At 36.5% G+C, this 21,251-nt stretch overlaps 1 protein-coding gene across 1 annotated transcript in view; it reads left to right on the forward strand.

Annotated features, from left to right (window-relative positions):
- The window catches only part of ADAMTS19 (ADAM metallopeptidase with thrombospondin type 1 motif 19), a gene marked incomplete at its 5' end in the record, with an annotated part of 150,682 nt that overhangs the window by 75,279 nt on the left and 54,152 nt on the right, over nucleotides 1–21,251 (forward strand). Inside the window, 2 exons of the mRNA XM_037373887.1 lie at nucleotides 12,738–12,878; nucleotides 14,073–14,223. Of these exons, the coding sequence (XP_037229784.1) occupies nucleotides 12,738–12,878; nucleotides 14,073–14,223 (292 nt within the window). The remainder of the gene's footprint in view (nucleotides 1–12,737; nucleotides 12,879–14,072; nucleotides 14,224–21,251) is intronic.

The following is a 21,251-nucleotide window of genomic DNA, read 5'->3' on the forward strand; positions in this document are numbered from 1 at the left end:
AATTATAGTAATAGATTGATATATAGCATGTAAATTAAGAAAATATTTACAACGTGGAGTAGTATAGAAATCTTTATAGCAACAGAATAACTAGGTTAGCTGAAAGACTGGCATTGTCTAGAGGAAAAGCAGGACCCCCAAGAAGGTGGTTTTGTGCTTTTTTTTTGGGGGGGGGGACTGTGGTATTGTGTGTCAGATCCAACTCTGAGTAATGTTGTCAAGAAATATTTTAATGAGGTCATAAGTTGGAAGAGCCTTGATTTAATTTGTCTTTCTCAGGATAGATTCCATTAAAGTGTATAATAATCATTGGTCATCGCAACATTAATATTTTTTCCTCCCCTTAACAGATAAGGATGACAAAGAAAGGTAACTATCCTTCACAATTGAATTAGATGTTTGTACTCATTCCATGAGGAATACTTTGAATGTTGCAATAATTAAATTTGTTATATCCTTCACAATTGAATTAGATGTTTGTACTCATTCCATGAGGAATACTTTGAATGTTGCAATAATTAAATTTGTTAGAGTTGTGTTTAATTCTTGACTTCAGGACTTGTTAAAGATGATAACACATATAAATATAAAAATATTTGAAGACAAACATTTGAATGAATGTCAGATTGAAAAGAACTTCAAGAGGTTGAAATGTACCTAGAGTATTTCTCACAGAGATTTGTCTTGCTCATTCTTAAATGTCTCAGAAACAGAGATTAAATATTCATCACCCAGACCAAAAGTCATAAATCTTTTTTCAACATATAATGTTTTCTAGAAATTTTTCACAAACTCTTTCAGAATCTTGAAGTCATTTAACTATTAGCTTCTTTTTTTATGTAATATCTTTAACCATTCCAGTTGGTCTTGTTGTGAAGAGAGTCCTATTCAGCAGCATAGGAGAAGCAAAAACTTTCTCAAAGATTTTGCCTCTAAAAGTATAAATAAAAAACCCTTAATTTTTTTGTCTTCTGTACATCAAATAATTTACTTGCCCATAAATGATCATTCAAATAGACTCAAAATGTATGCAGTATAGACTTTGCTGATTTTCATTGATCAGCCTGAGAACATAAACAAACAAATAAATTCACAATACATTGTTTTGATCAGTATAAAAGTACCTTTGAAAAAGACAATAGTTTTCTTTTGGAGGGCTTGTTTTCATACACCAAACTCTGTGCTGTTATCTGTATATTTGAAATCCATTTGCCTCTGGTAAAATTTTATGATCATTTGCAAACTCAGAATAATTTTGGAAATCTCTGTCATAGCCATCATTTGCATAATTGCAGGTATACTCCCTGCACTGAAACCTAGGTTTGCTTGTACAGGAACAAAGCTGAAGAATTACAGCTGATTATAGCACATAATTCAATACATTGCTATTTATTAAGTATTGTATTATGGTTGTCTTAGTTTTTCCAATTAAAACAGAAATATTCTCAATGAAATACAGTGGCAAACTAAACCTTACTTTGAAGTATGAAGTGTCTTTGTTCTAGCCATATATATCTGAAAGCAGTGATCTTTTAACGACATTGTGAATTAACGTTGGAAGTTAACAATTCATTTCTGACCTCCATCTTGAAATCGGTCAATCCAGGAGGCTCCTGGAATACATTGGCAATAACTTCCTTTTCTAAGTGACAGAGGAGCCAATGAGGAGAGGTGCTATACTGGACCTTGCTCTCACCAACAAGGAGGGGCTCATGGGGAATGTGAAGCTCAAGGGCAGCCTTGGCTGCAGTGACCATGAAATGGCAGGGTCCAAGATCCTTAAGGCAGCAAGGAACGTGCTCAGCAAGCTCACTGCCCTGGACTTCAGGAGAGCAACCTTTGGCCTCTTCAGGGATCTGTTTGGTAGAGTATCATGGGATAAAGCCCTGGAGGGAAGATGGGCCCAAAAAGCTGGTTAATATTCAAGCAGCACCTCCCCCAAGCTCAGGAGCAATGCATCCCAACAAGAATGAGGTCAGGCAAAAATGCCAGGAGGCCTGGATGGATGAACAAGGAGCTCCTGGACAAACCTGAACACAAAACAAAATCCTACAGAGCGTGGAAGCAAGGTTACCCTGGGAGGAATTGTCCAAGCAGCCAGGGACCAGGTTAGAAAAGCTAAAGCCCTGATAGAATTAAATCTGGCCAGGGACATCAAGGGCAGCAAGAAAAGCTTCTATAGGTACATCGCTGATAGAAGGAAGGCTAGGGAAAATGTGGACCCCATCTGGAAGGAGAGGGGAGATCTGGTTACCTGAGACGGGGAGGATGCTGAGGGTACTCAATGACTTTTTTGTCTCGTTCTTCACTGGCAAGTGGTCCTGCCGCACTGCAGAAGACAAAGGCAGCAACTGAGAAAATGAAGAACTGCCTGCGGTAGGAAAAGATCAAGTTCAAGAACATCTAAAGAATGTGAAGGTGCACAAGTCCATAGGTCCTGATGAGATAAATCTGCAGTCCTGAGGGAACTGGCAGATGAGGTGGTTAAGCCACTCTCCATCATATTTGAAAAGTCATGGCAGTCTGGTGAAGTTTTTAGTGACTGTAAAAGGGGAAACAAAACTCTCATATTTAAGAAAAGAAAAAAGGAAGATCCAGGGAACTATAGGCCAGTCAGTCTCATGTCTGTTCCTGGCAAGATCACGGAGCAGATCCTCCTGGAAACTATGTTAAGGCACATTGAAAATAAGGAGGTGACGGGACAGCCAGCATGGCTTGACTAAGGGCAAGTTGTGCCTGACAAATCTGGTGGCCTTCTACAATGGGATTACAGTGTTAGTGGATGAGGGAAGGGTGACTGATGTCATCTATCTGGACTTCTGCAAAGCTTTTGACACTGCCCTGCATGACATCCTTGTCTCTAAACTGGAGAGATGTGGATTTGACAGACGGACTGCTCTGTGGATAAGGAAATGGCTGGAGGGTTGTACACAAAATGTTGTGGTCAGCAGCTTGATGTCCAAGTGGAGACCAGTGTCAAGTGACATTCCTCAGGGGTCAGTACTGGGATCGGCATTGTTTAACATCATTGTTGGTGACATGGACAGTGGGATTGTGGGCACTCTCAACAAGTTTGCCAAAGACACCAAGCTGTGTGGTGTGGTCAGCATGCTGGAGGGAAGGGTTGCCGTCCAGAGGCACCTTGACAGGCTTCACAGTTCCACTCATGCAAACCTCATGAAATTCAACAAGGCTAAGTGCAAGGTCCTGCATGTGCGTTGAGGCAATCCCAAGCACGAGTACAGGCTGAACAGAAAATGGACTGAGAGCAGCCCTGAGAAGGACTTGCGGGTGCTGGTGGATGAAAAGCTCAGCGTGGCCCAACAATGTGTGCTTGCAGTCCAGAAACCTAACAGAATCCTGGGCTGCATCAGAAGTGTGACCAGCAGGTTGAGGGAGGTGATTCTCTCCCTCTGCTCTGTTTCCATGATACCCCACCTGCAGCATTGCATTCAGTTCTGGGGCCCCAACAAAAGAAGGACATTGGAGGAGGGTCACAAAGGTGATCAGAGGGATGGAGCACCTCTTCTGTGAAGACAGGCTAAGGCGGCTGGTGTGGATCAGCCTGGAGAAGAGAAGATTGCAGTGAGACCTTATTGGAGCCTTCCAGTACCTAGAGGGCCTGCAAGAAAGCTGGAGAGGGACTTTTGACAAGGGCATCAAGTGATAGGACAAGGGGTAATGGCTTAAAACTGAAAGAGGGTAGATTTAGATTAGGTACTAGGGAGCAATTCCTCACTATGAGGCTGGTGAGCCCCTGGAAGAGGTTGTGCAGAGAAGTTGTGGATGCCCCATCCCTGAAGGAGTTCTAGGCCAGTTGGATGGGGTTTTGAGCAACCTGGTCCAGTGGAAGGTGTCCCTGCTCATAGCAGCCAGGGTGGATCTAAATGATCTTTAAGGTCTCTTCTGACCCAAACCACCCAATAATTAGAGCACCAGTTACTCCATGCATTTTTGTTATCGTGTTCCAAAATATGATAACAGAACAGAACACAATAAAATCAACAAAAGTAATAAAGTATAATTTCAGAATTGAATTTGTGTTTTAGAAGGAGCAAGATTAGTACATGGAAAGCAAAGGTATCATTTAGGTTCGATAGAAGACCTTGCATCTTGAAAATCATTGAATCACAAGTGTAATGAGAAACTTCAGGAGCAGTAGTGGTCACTTCCACTAATAAAATTGTGCAGGCTAGGATTCATATTTGTAAGGATCACTAAATATAGGCATTTGGCACATGGAATTTTGTCTCAGATGTTATGTCAAAGTGTTCATTTAACATTTATTTTGACACCTCATTGTTCAGCTGTGAGAGAAAGAATGAAGCCTTGCTTGATACCTGGGTAGATATTCATACAGACCACACTGTTTATATTTTAATGACTCTTCTATCTCGAGAAAGAAACGTAGAGAGGTTTTACAGGACAGTGACACTGTTTTACTCTTTTCAAAATACCTATCTGTGGAGTATACCAAGAATTTTGATTCTTCTACCAGTTAGTCCAGCAACTGTCTCAAAGGGTAGCTTCACCAGGAAAGGGTTTTGGGGGGGATTCATTTGGAAAAAAATGGAAAAAAACTTTCTGTCCACTTTGTCAGTGACAGCAGTCTTTCTTATGCATGATAAAAAGAGTCCTTCCCCTTCCATGTGCCTTCCCCTTTTCTGGGACAGACTGCAAAGGCAGTTTTTAATTCCTACTACCACATGATAAGCATAGCTTACTGTTGTTTTCCCAGACAGGGAAATGTGTCTATATTAGGATAGAATTGTTGGTACCTTTATTAACAGAATACATCTTTTATTACTGAAAACACAATTTAGATGAACAGTCCATGATTTGAATCACACTGCTGAAATTACCTGATTCCATAGGATCTTTCTTTTCATAAAGGAGATAGTTGACTTCTAGCCATGCAACATATTGTCCTGTTCTTATTTGCATAATTATTTAATTAATTTTATTTTAGATTCCAGAATGTGGTGTAAGAATTTTTTTAGAATAAATTAGAAAGTAAACAAGTGACACTTTAATGGTGTTTTACCACAAAGGAAAAAAAAAGGACTTTCTATCTGTAGTGCAATTTTCTGCTCTGAGAAGAGAGATTAATTTTTCTGCATGCTTAGAATATTTTAGTTCATTCAGAAATTAATAATAAATGCAATAATAGATGATCTCATGACAGTGAACCAGAGTATGAAATTTTTACTACTTTTTACAGAGAAATGACTACGTTTCTCTGCAGTTTGTGGATAGCTCCATAAAACATGGATATATTTTTATATTATTTTTAATATATTTTTACTATCTGTGGTAAAAATTTCTGTGCTGTTTGTTCAAAAATGTTCACTTTACAGGAAATTTTATCTATAAAGCATAGTTAGTACCGATTTAATAAGAAACTACTTTTATTGAATTTACTCTTAACAAGAAAGATACAATGCTTTTCTTAGTTATTGTTTTGATAAAAGGTAATAGGGAGTTTTCAATTTGTATTGCATTTCAGCATTACATATTCTTTATTTCAATCATCCCAGTAGTTTCATCACAAATACTGCCCTTTTTTCTGTTAGACTAGGAAAAGAATCCATAAGATAACTGTTCAAAGTTATTGCAACAAAAATCCACAGTGCATGGACTGATTTGTAAAGCTTTTTTTTTAAAGCGTCTCTCTCTCTCTCTCTCTCTCTCTCTCTCCCCCCCCTATTTTTTTGATGTTCAATACAAGCAGGACATTTAATACATCTCCAACAGTAGTAAATAGAAAGCAATGGCAAAAAAATAGCATGGTCCCAAAAGGGCAGTCACAAGGTCCTTGAGATCACCTTAGATTCTGTCATTCGGTTTTCATGTTTTAGTACGCGAGTTCTTTAAAAATGGATAGTCTCTGTCTCTGGTCTTCTTGCATGCATATTGAAGTAGGTGTCTGTGTTCCACAGTCATGAAGTTATGCTGATTTAAATCAGCCTAGAAGCTTACTGGGCAGATGGATATATCATACCAAACTTCCCAGTGGTCTGGAAATCGTCCAACAAAATGCACTTGAAATTAGAGATGACAGAAAAGGATGCAGTTTATTACATGCTTTGCATTTCCATTTACTCTTACTCTCAAAATTTATATGGTGATTGAAAACCATGAGAAAAAATAGTTTTGCTTAGTCCAATTCTAGGAAGAGTCAGAGGCTGAAGAAAGATCTTATTTTATGCAAACATATCAGAAGAATGCCTAGCAGAAATCAAATCTCATTAGCTTTTTGCTGGTAGCTAGACAGGCAAAGAGAAAAGCAGCTCAGGAAGAAATGAAGCACTGAGGCAATGAAATAGCACTGCATCAGCATTTTTAGTGAGTTAAAAAGATACAGTAGTTTTGTACTTTAAATTTAGATTAGTCAGTTCTTTCTCTCGTGAGGTATCAAGGTGTCCATTTCTGCCAGATTATAATATTCCAAGATGGATTTATAGTTTATTTTCCTTAGTATAACATTTGTAAACTGAACAGTTAGTAACTGAACAACAGCCTTACAGGAGGCATAGGCTTACCTGATAGTCTGATATATTTAAAATAGCTGTGAAAAAGTTGGCAAAAGATCATAATAGTTTCAGTGTTTTTTTGTTAATAAGGAAACTTTTTTTTTGTCTATTCACTAAGTACATGATAGCTCAAAGTATTTTTCCTCATGGCATATTTTCTTCAATTTGAAGAAATGTTCTGTGTAAAATTTTTCCCTTGGCATAAGATTAAACCATAGACATAAACCATAGACTTAATTGTTTATCTTGAAATACTGCAGTTTGCAGGATGGGTATTGTATTTGCCATAAATTAATACTTTTCCTGTATTATATACTCTCTGTAAAAAACATCAGCAAGGGGCAATATGTATCTTCGTTATGATGCCTAATACATCTGTCGCATCAAAGCTTTACATTATTTATATACTTCAGTCAAAGGACCATGACACAGTCCTATGTCTAGATCTTCTTGAAGCATGATGGTAAAAGTGTTGGAGTAGTAAAGAAAGTAGCTGTTTAGCAAAAGTTACAAACTCAGCTGGATAGTAGCATGCAGTATATGTATAATTATAGGTATAGTAGTGTACATGTATTTTTTACCCAGTTGTTTTAAGATTGAAAATGTAATCTGAGTTGCCAACATCCTGGAGACCAAACAATAATTCACAGAAGAGAAATATTAATTGGCTAAATGTATCTCTTTTGATATTTTTTTTTTCTTTTCATCATCAAATTATTAACAAGAAGATTGAGCTTTCCTTGTCCAGCAGATGCTTCCTTCGAAGACAAAGTTTTTCCAAAAGAAATAATCTTCTACCTTTTAACATTGTATTTTTTCTGTAGCTGGGTTTCTTGCCTTTCAATTCACTTTAAGATAAATAATTCATTTACAAGTAGAAGCATGTGTCTTATGCCATTTATGCAATGGTCTGTGAAGCCCTTGTATGTTTTTAAACACTTATTAAAAAGTCATACTAACTGGGATGTTAAAAAAGGCAAATTACATATATCAATACATTTTTTGCGTTAATACTTTAAAATAGCTTATAGAAATCAGCTACTCTACCTGTTATTTATATCATTTTCTCTGTAAAGATAGCAGTGTGATAAAATTTTTTTGTCAAAAAAGTGTGATACAAGTGCTAACAAAGTAGTGCAGATTCCGTCTCCCTGTCTGTGATAGTCAAATGAATGCTGTTATTTTCACTTATCAAATAGATCCTTGTGATAGTGTTACATGGAAAATTTCAGATTAGAGAGATTGTTGGAACAGTCATTGTACTGTTAAATGCCACATAAGCTTTTAAATCTTGTCATTTCCAAGTCCATAGTTTAAGAAGTTTTGTTTGTTCTAACATAGTATGGCAGTATTGCACATACTGATGACAAAAAGGAAAAGGAGAAATAAGAGGGAGGATAACGCTGTGGTTAATAATGCTTTTTAGTTGTTGTTGGGGGGTTTAAATTGGTACAATCCATTATATATCTGTGATTTATTTTCTAGAATTGAAAAAAAAATCAGTAGGATAATAATTGCAGTAAATGTACAAATGCTATATAGCAACCATTTATAAAAAAATAATTTTGAAAGAAATCAGGTGGCACCCTGATCCCATCTACATACAGGTATAAGCTGGCAGCTGCATTCAGAGGTTTACTATTTCCTTCACAAAGGGAAAGTTTTTTGGATAGTTTTCATTCTGTTCTGGGCTTAAATTAGTACCATTATTCTGGAACTGCAGTTTACATTCATCATTCCTCTGCTGCTTTTATCTCTTGAATTGAACTGTTACCTTCTAGGATTTGGGAATTTATTTATTATACTTAATATTTAACAACCTACTTCTGGTTCCTTCAGAACTTGCACTTACAGTTTTCCTAATCCATCTCTTATTTCCTAACTTGTCTCAATGTTAGTGACTGTAAAACACAAAGCAGTAGCAGTTCTTTTTAATCTTTTTAATTCTAGTTTTTTATGATTTGCAGATGGACCTAAATGTATTCTCCACATCTAGCTGAACTCACCCAATTAATTATTCCTATATTAAGTTTTTGCTACTACTTTGTCTTTGTGCCTGCATTGCCTGTTTCTAGTTCAACAGCATCATTCTTGTTCAGCTGCACTACCATGCCTTTGAGTGGAATGTGATGGTGATAACCAGGTCATCATCTACCATTTGCAAAGTGCATTAAAATAATTAATCACTAATCAAAAGCTTTCCACCTGGAAGACTGTGGTGTCACTGAGCAAATTCATGATGCCATGAATGTTGCATATGTAGGAAAATTTTGGAGTCTTACAGTGGCAATAAATATAAAATAGCACTTCACAATTCAGGCCTGATTATTTCCAGAAGGTGTGTGTATAGCCTTATTTAACTTATTTAAATATACCATAATGACTGAGGACCCTTTGTTGAGACTTAAAAGAGCTTTTATGTCTTAAAACTAGGCTATAATAAAATCAAATCAAAGTGTGGTACTCGGTAATTTTTCAATATGTGCATTAACACTGGAATGCGTTTTGTGCCTGTAAGCATATAACCTATTCCCTTGATGACAGGAGAGATGCTGTCATCTATCTTGAATCCAGCTCTATGCATATAATTACAGCAGTAGTCAACTGTAAAAGAATTACTCTTTAATTGAAAAATGGAACTAATATTTGTCTCCTACTATTGGTGGCCTGAGTTGTTAATTCTGACTTCTAAGCACAGAGAGGTTAGAGATTTTTCTTTGTACTGTTCCTACTGCATATTAAACACCAATAGGGGTCATCTTCAAAATTTAGTAGAGATTGTTCTGACTTCCTGCATATCACAAAAAAAAAAACCCAAACCAAACCTGGCTGTGTTTTTTAAACAAGTTTTAGAGGTTTTATTAAATAAAAATATTTTTTCAGTTGACTTGACAACCATGTATAATGTCAGTGGGGTTTATTTGACCAAGGCTCTTTGTCAAAATACTTTTAAACTGAGATTATTAAAATACAGTTTAGTTGCATAGTGTGAGTTGAAATATTACTAATATTTTAGTTAGGGAATGCATTCCACGGGACGATTCCTGCTTTCATATTGTATCTGCTCTTACACAGTCTTTAACTAGAATGGGTGGAGCATTTTTATATACCAGTGAAAAAATAACACTTCTGTTCTTAAAACAGATTTTGATGTATTTCCATATAGATACGATCTACTACTTGCTAAAGTGCAGCATCCTCATCTTTGTTAATTATGGGTTTTTTCATACTATTATAAAAGTTATCCTCTTACTCTTGTCTTCCTCCCACTTACACATGGTGTTGTTTTACCTTGCATGATGTTGAATGATCACAGCTGTGGGAGAAAAGAGCTTATAGACAGACAGGGCAATGTGCCCAGTGCTAGCATAATAAATTCTGTAGGAAGAGCACAGAACAGCCCCCCACACAAACACAGTTTCTGCTGTGCTTTTGTTTCAGTGAAGGGATGTAGTCTCTTTTGCGTAGACGGTACAGCAAGGAAGACTAGAAAATTCCATGACCACCAGTGTGAGCATCAAATATTGTTATATCCTTGCTTGTTAATGAGGAAGTAGATATATGTGCTTGCACTACTTACTCTTTTGCTGGATAGGGAGATAGCAATGACCGTTCAACTTTCTTTCACCACACATATAATGTGATCTGGTGGAAGAAATCAGAAGTTAGTACTACTGCATATCTACTTTTATGTGCTCTTGTAATTGATACGAGGTCAGATAGAAGTAGATAGTCATTACCATGCTATAGAAGAGATCAGTGGTACATACTGAGGAAAAGATTTCTGAGAATGTTTAAGTGCACATTCTGTTGTTACTTTAGCATACCCTTCACATATTGTCTTGCAATTTAATCAGTTGATGTTCACATAATGACTTGTACTTTCCTTTTAAAGTAGCTGTTCATTCTGGTAGTTGAAGGCTTCAATAGTGTTCTTCACTGCTTCCCGGGTATTTTGTTAGGTGTACTTAATTTGGAGATGGAAGTGCATTGAGGAATGAATACCATTGAATTAATGTAGGTATTTTGAACTGCATTTGGATATCAAAGCAGAACAGAAGTATTCTAAAAGTATAGCAGCTGAAGTACTAGAAGATGGTTGGATTTATTTTTTTTTTTTATTAATGCTTAATGTTGCTGATATACACAGTTGTTAAAAGTACATTTTTTACCACATCTTAACTTAAAAGGCAATGTTGTCCTCAGCATTCATGTACTAATAGACTGTACAGAATGCTTCTGTGGTAATAGATTGGAAAAAAAGGTTACACTACTGTTTGTATGTAATGGTGGCTAGTGGAATTGGGTTTTGAAACAGCAAAGATCTTGGTTCAGCTCAGCACACATTTTTCTGGGTGATTTTACAGACTAATTTGTGACAACGTCTGACTTCAAGAATTGCTCTGCAGAGTGAATGGGAAATAATAGTAATCAGAAATTATTTGGGGGGAGGGTATTTCTAATTTTTAAAAAATGTTTTAAATATCACATAAATGTGTTAATTCCCACTGCATAAATGGGAGCCATTGATTCTATAATAATTTGTATCAACAAGATTTTGTGTACTTGTATATTGTAAATGCTTTATTTCAAACCATAGTGTATATATGATACTGATAAATGAGTACTTTTGCAGTAGAGTTGTAAGCAAAATCTATTTCTTGTGCAGGCAGAAAACTGTCATTAGACTTTCTGTGTCTTCCTCCATAGTTCTAGTGGCTATAACTATGGAGATAAGAACATCTTAAATTCTGCATGTGAGGCATGTAAGGAAGCAAGAAATGTGCAAAGTCATTTTCAAGTAGTTGTTTTGTCCCGTTCAGACAGTTCAGGAAAAGGCAGAAGCTAAGATGAGAATCAGAAAGATTTGTTTCGCAACTAACAAAATTACCCAATTCCTGCAGAGGCAGCTGTTCCAGTGCTCCAGGTTGTGGGGTGTAAATGTCTCTGTGAAAGACTGACACTCTGATAGGGAAGATAAAGCCCTACACAGCCTTTAAATCCATTTCATTAGTAAACATAAGGTATTGCATCTTGTAAAACAAAACAGAATTTGATCTAGTCATGGGGGGGTTTGGGGATAGAAAAGAAAAGTGAACTGGTGTTTTTGGTGGCAGGTGGCAGACCTCTTTTGCCCTTTGGCACTGCAGTGTTGTGAAATATGGAGAAGCATGATGTACTCCAGTTTTTCTACAAAAGTGGCAAACTTCTATCTGTGCAGTCTCTAAGCAATTTGACTGCTCTTTGGCTGAAGGAATCAAAACAAGGTATAAAGCTTTATTCACTGTAAAGTTTTGCTTTTCTGCAGGGCAGACTAGGGCTGCAAAATTCCAGCACTGCTGTGAATCAAGTGCTCTGCAAAGTAGTCCCACGCTCATTTACAAATCTTCAAAACCAGCTGAGAGTATTTAGTTTCTCTTAATGCCAGTCCACTTTGTGTGGATACTTAACGTATCCACTTAGCTAATTTTGAAAACTTTAGTTTTATTTAAATCTACCTTCTTTCTTCCTCACTGTTTGCTGGTTGTGTAAATGAGAGTGGACAGTGAGCTTTCAGTTAAAGCAGAAACTTCAAGGAGATTTTTCATAGAATTTTTCATTTCAGTGCCCTGTGTGAGAACTCACTGGAATGCCTACAATGTTAAGTCTTTAAAAGCAAAATCCATTGAATTGCTTCCTCAGTGTTATTTCTAACAGTAGATTTAGGTGATTTTTTTTAGATACAATAATAATACATTAAACTAGTAAGCATTTTACTATTCTATAAAATTTCAGCAAACCAGTTCCGTATGGAATTAAGACAGAGTCACTGCCAAAATACTGAATGATTCACTGATCTCAGAAAGTAAATTCCCAGTATTTTTGTTACCCATTAGCGAGAGAAGTACAGTTCTTTAAGCCTAAAGTAGTTGTGCAGTTCTGAACATTCAAAAAGTTGTCTAAAGTGTATACTGAACAGCTGATTAGTATGTAATATTTCTCATCAAATGAATGAGGCTTCACTTTCACCTCCAGGATAGAACTGTGCTCCTTACATAGTTCAGGTAATTCTGTGAAAGGTGTGGAAAAAAAATCAAGAGAGATTTCGTGTAATATACATGAGGTTTTCATAGCCTCTTGCAAGTGTTTTAACTTACAAACATTTAGAAAACAACTTGTTATTTTGTTGTGCTTTGGTTTACTTTTAATAACTTCAAAATTCAGCATGGGGATCAACCACGACAATGACCACCCATCCTGTGCAGATGGCCTCCACATCATGTCTGGGGAGTGGATTAAAGGACAGAATCTTGGGGATGTTTCATGGTCTCGGTGCAGCAGGGAAGATCTGGAAAGATTTCTCAGGTATATCATTCAAGAAAAAGAACTCTTACTGCATGTCATGTATAAATAGTTGCATAAATATCCTGAAATAATAAGTTTTCAATATTTTTTTACCACTTCTGTGGGAGATTTGTGTTTGCATAATCCATTAGAATAATCTAAGTAATCATGAACTGTGTAGCACTTGACTGATTAAAATCTGTTTTCAGCAAATACTTGTATTTTTATATTTTCATCTGTTAATTATATATACATTATACATGTATATAACTTTATACATGTGTAAATATGTTTTTAAAATATTAAGATGCTGTGTATTGAGGACTATTGGACACTGAGTGACCTATGAACATTATGTAGATTCTCTGATCTATGTTGTGTGGTTCAATATCAAGCCATGCAATATAATTACACTATGTTAATTTTTTAATAGAAATTCAACATGAGATATTTAATAGAGAACAGTATGCCTAGAAACCAAATGAAAACATTTAGTTTTAGTCTATAGCTATTAAAAGTGATGTTTTCCCTGAAGCTCTGTTGCTTTATTAAGTTTATAAATGTATCTGTTGAGAATTTACTTACAACAGTTAAGCAGTCCCCAAAATGTCTGCTTTATGACACTGGAATAGTTAGTATAAGTTGTGTCATTCTGACACATTTGTATTGAATCTAGACAGAAATCAAACCCATGACTTGATGTGTTAAGTGGTTTAAGTATTTTGAAATATTTTTCTTCAGTTTTTGAAAGTTAAATTTCTTACTACCAGCTTAGAAATGTATGATTTTTAAATGTGTGTATATATATGATCAAAGTGATTAATCTGAGGTCCTGCTAGATGTGAGAACTAAACTACACAGCTGTTTATGCATTATAAGTTGTCTACTTTTTTATAATTGTCTAAACCTCTATCCAAACTTTAATCAGTTATTTTACACTAAAATGTTGTCTAGGGCTTTCATGAAATTCCTATTATAGCTGATAAATTATATTGTCTTTCTGCACATGTGCAATATCAGAACACACTGTTAACTTATATCAAGTAAGCCATATTAATTTATATGGAGTCATTTCTCTGAATGACAGCCCAATGCCGAGAAATTATAAAATCTTAAGAGTCCATGTTGTTCTAATATCAAATGCATGTTTAAGTCAGCATGACAATCAGACTTTTTAGTCTTTTGCTCAGTGTACGAATCTCTGCATATTGCCAGGTCAAAGGCCAGTAACTGTCTGCTACAGACGAATCCTCAAAGCCTCAATGCTGTGATTATTCCCTCCAAGCTCCCAGGAATGACATACACTGCAGATGAACAGTGTCAGATTCTTTTCGGACCAACTGCATCCTTTTGCCAAGAAATGCAGGTAAGGATGGTTGTATACTTCAGAAAATACACCTACCAACTCACTTTTCTGTCAGAGATATTTTTGTGTGTGTGCTTGAAAGTGAGCACAGCACCTTTGAAATGAGGAGTTTACACTTTGCTTTCCAAGGTTTAATATGAACATTTTCATTTGTTTGTCATGTAAGGCTTGCTTTAGATCTCCAAACATCCTGAATCATATCATTGTTGTGTTATATCATACCACTGAAGTACCCTGTACTTTAGAAATGGAAAATGTCAGACTGTGAAGTCACCTCATTGTAGTGAATGGAATATTTGCAATTTATTCCACTGGGACAAGATTTTGCATGTAGGTTCCATTTCATGATGTTTTGGGTGTTGAACCTCTATATCTGACCTGACCCTCAGTAAAGTATTCTGTGCCTGTGCATACTCCGAGGGAGAATAGCGGTGTTAGCTGGGCTCTCTTTACTGCTGAATATACCCTTCTTTCCAGCAGTCCCCTGTGAGTCCACGCAGGGCTGTGCAGTTCCCTGGTAACAGGAGTTCCACTACTTAAGTGAGTTTTCTGACATTGCTTCACACCATTCCATGAAAAGACAGATTAACAAAATTGAAGAGGACTTAATAATTTTGTGGCCTCCTACTAGCAGACATCTGATTAAAGAAGCATTTTAAGGATGATTTCAACAAAGAAAAATTGTCCTTCTTTAATGTCAACAGGATGGTTACCAAACATGCTGGATAACCTTGAGAAGGTAACCAAGACAAGATGGGAAGATAAGATTACAAATGTATAAAGAGCATGGAGTATAGTTTGATAGAACAGGGTCTAGGAGGAACTGAAATAAAATTTCATCAGAGTCAAAGCAGACAGACAGCCTGGAAAGGTTACAAAATCAGAGAACACTTGGGGTTGGAAAGGGGCCTCTGGAGACCATCTAGTCCAACCCTTTGCTAAAGCAGGTTCACCTACAGCAGGTTGCACAGAATCACATCCAGATGTGTTTTGAAAGTCTCCAGAGAAGGAGAATCCACAGGCTCTCTGGGCAACCTGGTTTAGTGCTGCCACCCTCAAAGTAAACAAGACTTTCCTCATATTCTGGTGGAACTGCCTGTGTTTCAGTTTGTGCCTCTTGCCCATTGTCCTGTCACTGAACACCACTGAAAAGAGCCTGGCCCCATCCTCCTGACACCTGCCCTGAAGATATTTGTAGACATGGATAAGATCCCCTCTCAGTTTTCTCCAGGCTACACAGGCCCAGCTCTCTCAGCCTTTCCTCACAAGGGAGATGCTCCATCCCCTCATCATCTTCACAGCCCTCTGCTGGACCCTCTGCAGCAGCTCCCTGTCTCTCTTGACCTGGGGAGCCCAGAACTGGTCACAGCACTCCAGATGCGGCCTCACCAGGGCAGAGTAGAGCAGAAGGATCACGTCCCTCGACCTATCAGGAGTATTTACTTTGAAAGCATAATTCCTTACTCCTTTAGTTCTTCAATTCTCTTCATCTTTTTAGCTTGGATGTGGTACTCTTTCTTTAGCAAGTTTCAGTAAGAGAGTAATCTTTATCCTAAAGATTCTTAAAGGAAACAGTGTAATACATATATGATGACTGCATGCTGAAGTTGCCATAGCTGGGAAAAACAGGGGAACTGTAGGTTACTGGTTATTATTTTAGCTGACTGGTGAGCAGCAGAAAATGAAATTATTCTGCAAATGTTCTTAATTACTTCCAAGTACTTTTTTCATGAATTTCAATCTGTTTCTTGTTTTTCAGTACTTTGTTTTCAAGTAAAAGGTGTGATTTTGGTTGCTTATTCTCTAGAAACCTATTCTGAACAAGAAAATGGTACAGCATTAGTCCATCATTTCTTCTAGGTCTTCTTTACCAGGTAAAAGAGTTTCAAAAGTAAGATGGTCAAACCCGGAGACTTGCTGTTGTGTAATATCTTTATATGCTTTTCATTTCTCTGGGCACTTCCCCTCCTTCAACAACCTTCTGTTTAGTTCTAATTCAGGCGTTTAAGATCAGATAGCTAAGTGGTCCTGTGCCTGTTGTGTTTTATTCATAGATGCAGTGAATATTCTTCCCTCGGGGTCCTGACTCTGAGGTTATTTTGGTTTTCTTTTTTATTTTAGAAATGTTAGGAAGATAAATTCAGTTAACGCTACGCTGGTAGCGCTCAACTGTTTGCATAGAGAGTGCTTAAGCTTTGGGTGGTGGTACCTAATGGTCCATTTTTAATCTCCTTCAATCATTTTCTCTTCTTCCAGCACTTTGTATGTTAGAAGACACATTTCAGATAAATGACTTATCATCCTTCTTTTTTTCCCCACTTACTGATTCTTACTTCCAATTAAAATGGTTATTTTAGGAAGATTCCTATGAAGTGTCAGTATTAAGATACCATTGTAACTTGAATCCAAAGACATGCAGGCTTGCTTTAAAGAATAAGTAGGTTAGTAATGATGCAAGGCAATACAAAAGGTGAGTGGTCTTTTCAAGTGTTCTTTTTTTCTGACAAACTGCAATTTAATTTTCAGTTTTCTTCATAAACCAAGTCTGCTGCTTGATGACCTTATGGTCTTAACAGTAAGAAACAAGAGAACTTATTAAGTTTCTGAGAAGAGAGCAAGGGGAAGAACCTTCTGCAGTTTCACCAAAATCCTCTGCAAACCTGGAAATCATATCGGCAAATAGTGACCCACAACATTATTGTAGTGCATCTTTAAGTACTTTACACCTATTAGAAATTACATAAAAATGAATAAAAGACACTAAAGACAGAACTGAGAAAAGCTGGTGAGGGCATGGAGGCATAAGAGGAGTTCTCCAAAGCTGCACTGCCAACCTTCATAAAGTCACCTTGTTTATTTAAATCTGCATTCTTTAGTCTAGAAGCAAAGTTTACATTCCCACTCCCCAACAAAAACATCCAAGAAATTTCACCCTCAGTCTGTAGACCTGAAGAGCTAATTACAGCAAGTTTAGGCACTGTATTCAGATCTCTTTTATTTTGTTCCCTGATGTGAGTCTTAAATTTAGCTTTTCTGTTAGGCAAGTTTTAGTGAAACTGACTAGTAAACTAGGCAAGTTTACAGTATCTTAGTCCAATTAAGTAAGATTTGTGTGGTGAAGAAGAAATGCAGCAATGGATAGAGCACAGCCCAAAGGACAAGAAAGCTGTCCTGATCTTACATACATTTCTCCTATGTATGAAGAGTAAGAAAGAAAGAAAGAAAAAAAGAAAAAAAAAAAAAAAAGATGTTGCAATTTAAATTGTACTAGAACCAAGCTATATAAACTTTCCAGAAATCCTGCATGAGTTCTAGTACATGGGCTGTGCAACACCAACATTGTCTAACTGCGAAGTGTCATTAATCAGTAGCTAATTTTATCATCTCCCTCTGAAATACGAGGATGTTAGAAATAACGAATATGCTGACTTTCACCTACCAAATAATTGCATTTTACGTATTATGAAAATGATTCAAAGTTCACTGTGTTGATTTTGCAGATTATTGTGGCTGCCATTAGAGATGTCAATGTTTAGAAGACTTTTCTAAATTGAATATGGCATTTCATTAGTAACAGCACTAATTTATTAAAATAATTATTTTACTATACATTGCAACCACTGAATTTTCCAAACTACTTTCTTTTATCTCTGTATACTCTCTTCTGCTCTGCCAAAACCTGGCATTTTACTGTGGTTACAGCTGTTGTCCACAAGCCAGGAAATGAGAAACTACTGCTTGAAGGTTCATTTAAACTTCAGTAAATCCAACAATTTATAGCCCAGGACTTCTTGGATACGTTCTACTTGCTGAACAGTTCATGCACCTCAGTGTAACTATGTAAAAGATAAATTAGGCACTATGTCAAAGTATTACATTTTTTGTGACTAGAAGATAATTTGATGACCAGACTTCCATGCAGTATTTTACATTAAGCAAGTGTGTTTCATATATAACAGCTATTCAACTAAGAAAACAATTGAGTAATGATGGAAAATAATTTGCTTAATGATCTAAAAATAATCTACAAATATCAGTGGTGCCATCAATAATTCAATTCTGCTGAGATGTAGTTTTCTGCAAATGTTATTACTGAGCAGCACTTTAGGATAATTTACAGCCATATTACATGGCAACTTCTGAGAAACACTGCAGATGCCAGTGATTATCCCTTGCTATCAGGAATTTCTCTTTACAATTTAATGGCCAAAGCAAAGGACTGAAGGGACCGTTGAGGGCCTATTCCTGTATTTTCTTAAGTGAGCCCCTTCCACTCCTCTTTCATGAATGGTGTCCAGACTTTATTTCTTCCTTTTCATCTTTATTTCAAAGACTTTTTTTCATACCCTAAACAAAATTTATAGAGCCTGAAAAAAGTGTGAGTGGATCTCAGAGTACAGGATTTATACCATGTCGCCATGCTTATCTTGTAAGGGAGCCAAGTTTGCCCACGATGTCTCACACAAGAATCAATCAGACTCTAACATTGTTTCACATAACAGATAGTGCAATCATGGCCCAGAAGTAGTTCTTGATGATTAAATGTGATTGTAGAACTTGACAATTGAATATAATTGTTGAACTATTAAACGATGGCTTTTAAGATTAAAGTGCAGGATGCAAATGCTCTCTAGTCAGTTTCACTAAAACAATTCTTGTCATAACACAGCTGTGACCTCTGCAAAGAAGTAGGAGACTGGTTATATTTCATGGTAATTTTTAAGGCATTTCATGGATAGATCACAATGAAAGGAGAGTAAGTCATGGAAATGTTATAGGTCTATTTAAGTGTCTCCACCACCACACTTTAAACAGTCTTGACTCTGCACACAGTTCTGAAATGCTCTTTCTCTGGTCTTTCTTCTCAACTGGACCTTCTTTCCAGATGCTTATATGACTGGAAATGCACCCCTCTGCACACAGACCTGCCTCACTCTTTTCCTTAAGGAAAAAAAAAAACAAACCCCAAAGCTGAGTGACCCCTGCTTTTTCTGTAGTGAGCTGTGACTTTCATGTTGTATTTACAAGTTTTTGTTGTTAAAACCTCACAATTAATGTATTCTTGCAGAAAAACATCCTTTGTGTGTGCTTGACAATATTTTGTTTTTCAATGTACACACAATGAAATATTTTACAGATTGTGAGTAGTCTACTATCACAAGTATAAGTTTATAGTCTCCAATAATTTTTATTTCCCTTGGCTACTCTGAAAAAACTGTAATGGCTGCTGAACTGTGCTTATGATAGATAACTAATAAACCTCTGTGAGCATTAAGTTATCTATTCCAATTTTGAGTGAAACTTTCTTGCTAGAGGAGTAAATTTCTGCTTTAGCAGTTTGTGTTCTGATTTTGGAGTGACTGTAATATCGACACTGGCCTCCAGATTTCTGTTAGTTTTCAAATCACTCCCGATCTGCAGCGTTGCATGCTGCTATTGAAAAGTTGTGCCTCATGGTTTTTCCCAGCCACATGCAGAAGTCCCCAAATGTCAAGAGTTAAATGGTAACACTAATCTCTATTTCTTTTAATTCTGCAGCAGAAGTAAAATCTGAAGAGTAATTAAAGAATCTATTTGTGATTTGGCTGAAACAGAAAGCCCAGAAAAAAACCTAGATGTCACCCTCCAGTGTCATTAATTTCGTATCTCCATTTTCTTGGGTTAAAGGAAACTCAGTCTAAGATTAAATTTTATAGTAATATTGAATGCTTATTTTAAAAAATGGTGAAAAGAAGTGAGTGTTTTTAGAATACAGCTCACTTAAGGCTCAAAGATGTTTGTAGCTGGGGAAGTTAGATTCATGGGTCATAGGGAGCTGGTACACAAATATTTGTAGAAAAATGCACATGTATGCAAACCATATTAACAAATCAAGAATTTTGATTTGTTTTAATTGATTTACTTTACACGGCTTAAGTACATCTTGTGTTCAGGTACCCAAATCCTTGTAAATCTGACTTCATGTCTTCCTAAGTTTAGAAGAGTTGTTTCAGAATTTGTAAGGAACTGTAGGTTTGTTTTCAGCCGTTCCATGGTTATAGGCAAGTGAAATTGAGCACAAGATCGTTGTTTTTAGGGAGGGGAAAAAAAAAAAAAAAAAAAAAAAAAAGGATAATGTACTTTAAAATGTGATAAGATAAAGGAAAGTCTGACTTTCTTTTCTTTGAAGCCTGAATGGCTTTTCCTCAAATGTCATCACCGTTAAGTGAAGATTTAGGAATATGAAAAAAATATTTTATTTAGGAACTTTAAATCAGCATATATTTTTGTGGAGTTGTTCCAACAGTCTAGTTTGTCATTTCATAGTTGGTATGGAAGCACTTTTTGATGAACATCTGATACTGTGTCTTGTCTACATTGTCTTCCAAAACTGTCCCAGAAGTCTTCTTGCTAAGGTTAGTTCTCGTCTCCAAAGTTACATCTTAAAGTGCATGTTTAAAAACAATTTAAAAGAATAAATTATCTTTCTCCTTTGACCAAGAACAAAAATTACTGTTTGATGCTTGAAAAATACTTGTTAAAACTATCCAGGAACAGGTTAGGACCAGTAGTTATATTTTAGGATATGCATAAGCTAACTCTTGTCTTGTCAATTCAGCTTTGGCACAAAACTGTTACAGGATGAATAAAGACTGAGTCTGACTGCTGCCATCCTGTCTCTTCTTTCTGTGCAATACTTCAGACCTCTACAATCTTTGACTGTTTTTTGAAAACTGATGCTACAGACCCGCTTACATGCAAGGCTGTCACTGGAACTGTCCTGTTCCTTGGTTCAGACACTGTCTTTTGTTGAATTATGTTTCCTGTGCTGTGAGACTTTTTTCAGGGTAGTATAAGATTTATCTTACATTTTTCATGAGTAGTGGTAAAGACACAGTTTCTTACTGGCTTTACCGATGTAAAAAATTCTTTCAGTCAGAAAAATGTCTTCTGGCAATCCTGTTTTCAAAACCCCAACTGATCTTTATCTTTGATGCTCCCTGAAATCCAACCCCCTCTCCTGATCCTTCTTGCCCCTCTTTGGAAGT

This window comes from Falco rusticolus, chromosome Z (assembly GCF_015220075.1).
Source record: "Falco rusticolus isolate bFalRus1 chromosome Z, bFalRus1.pri, whole genome shotgun sequence".
Lineage (NCBI taxonomy): Eukaryota > Metazoa > Chordata > Aves > Falconiformes > Falconidae > Falco > Falco rusticolus.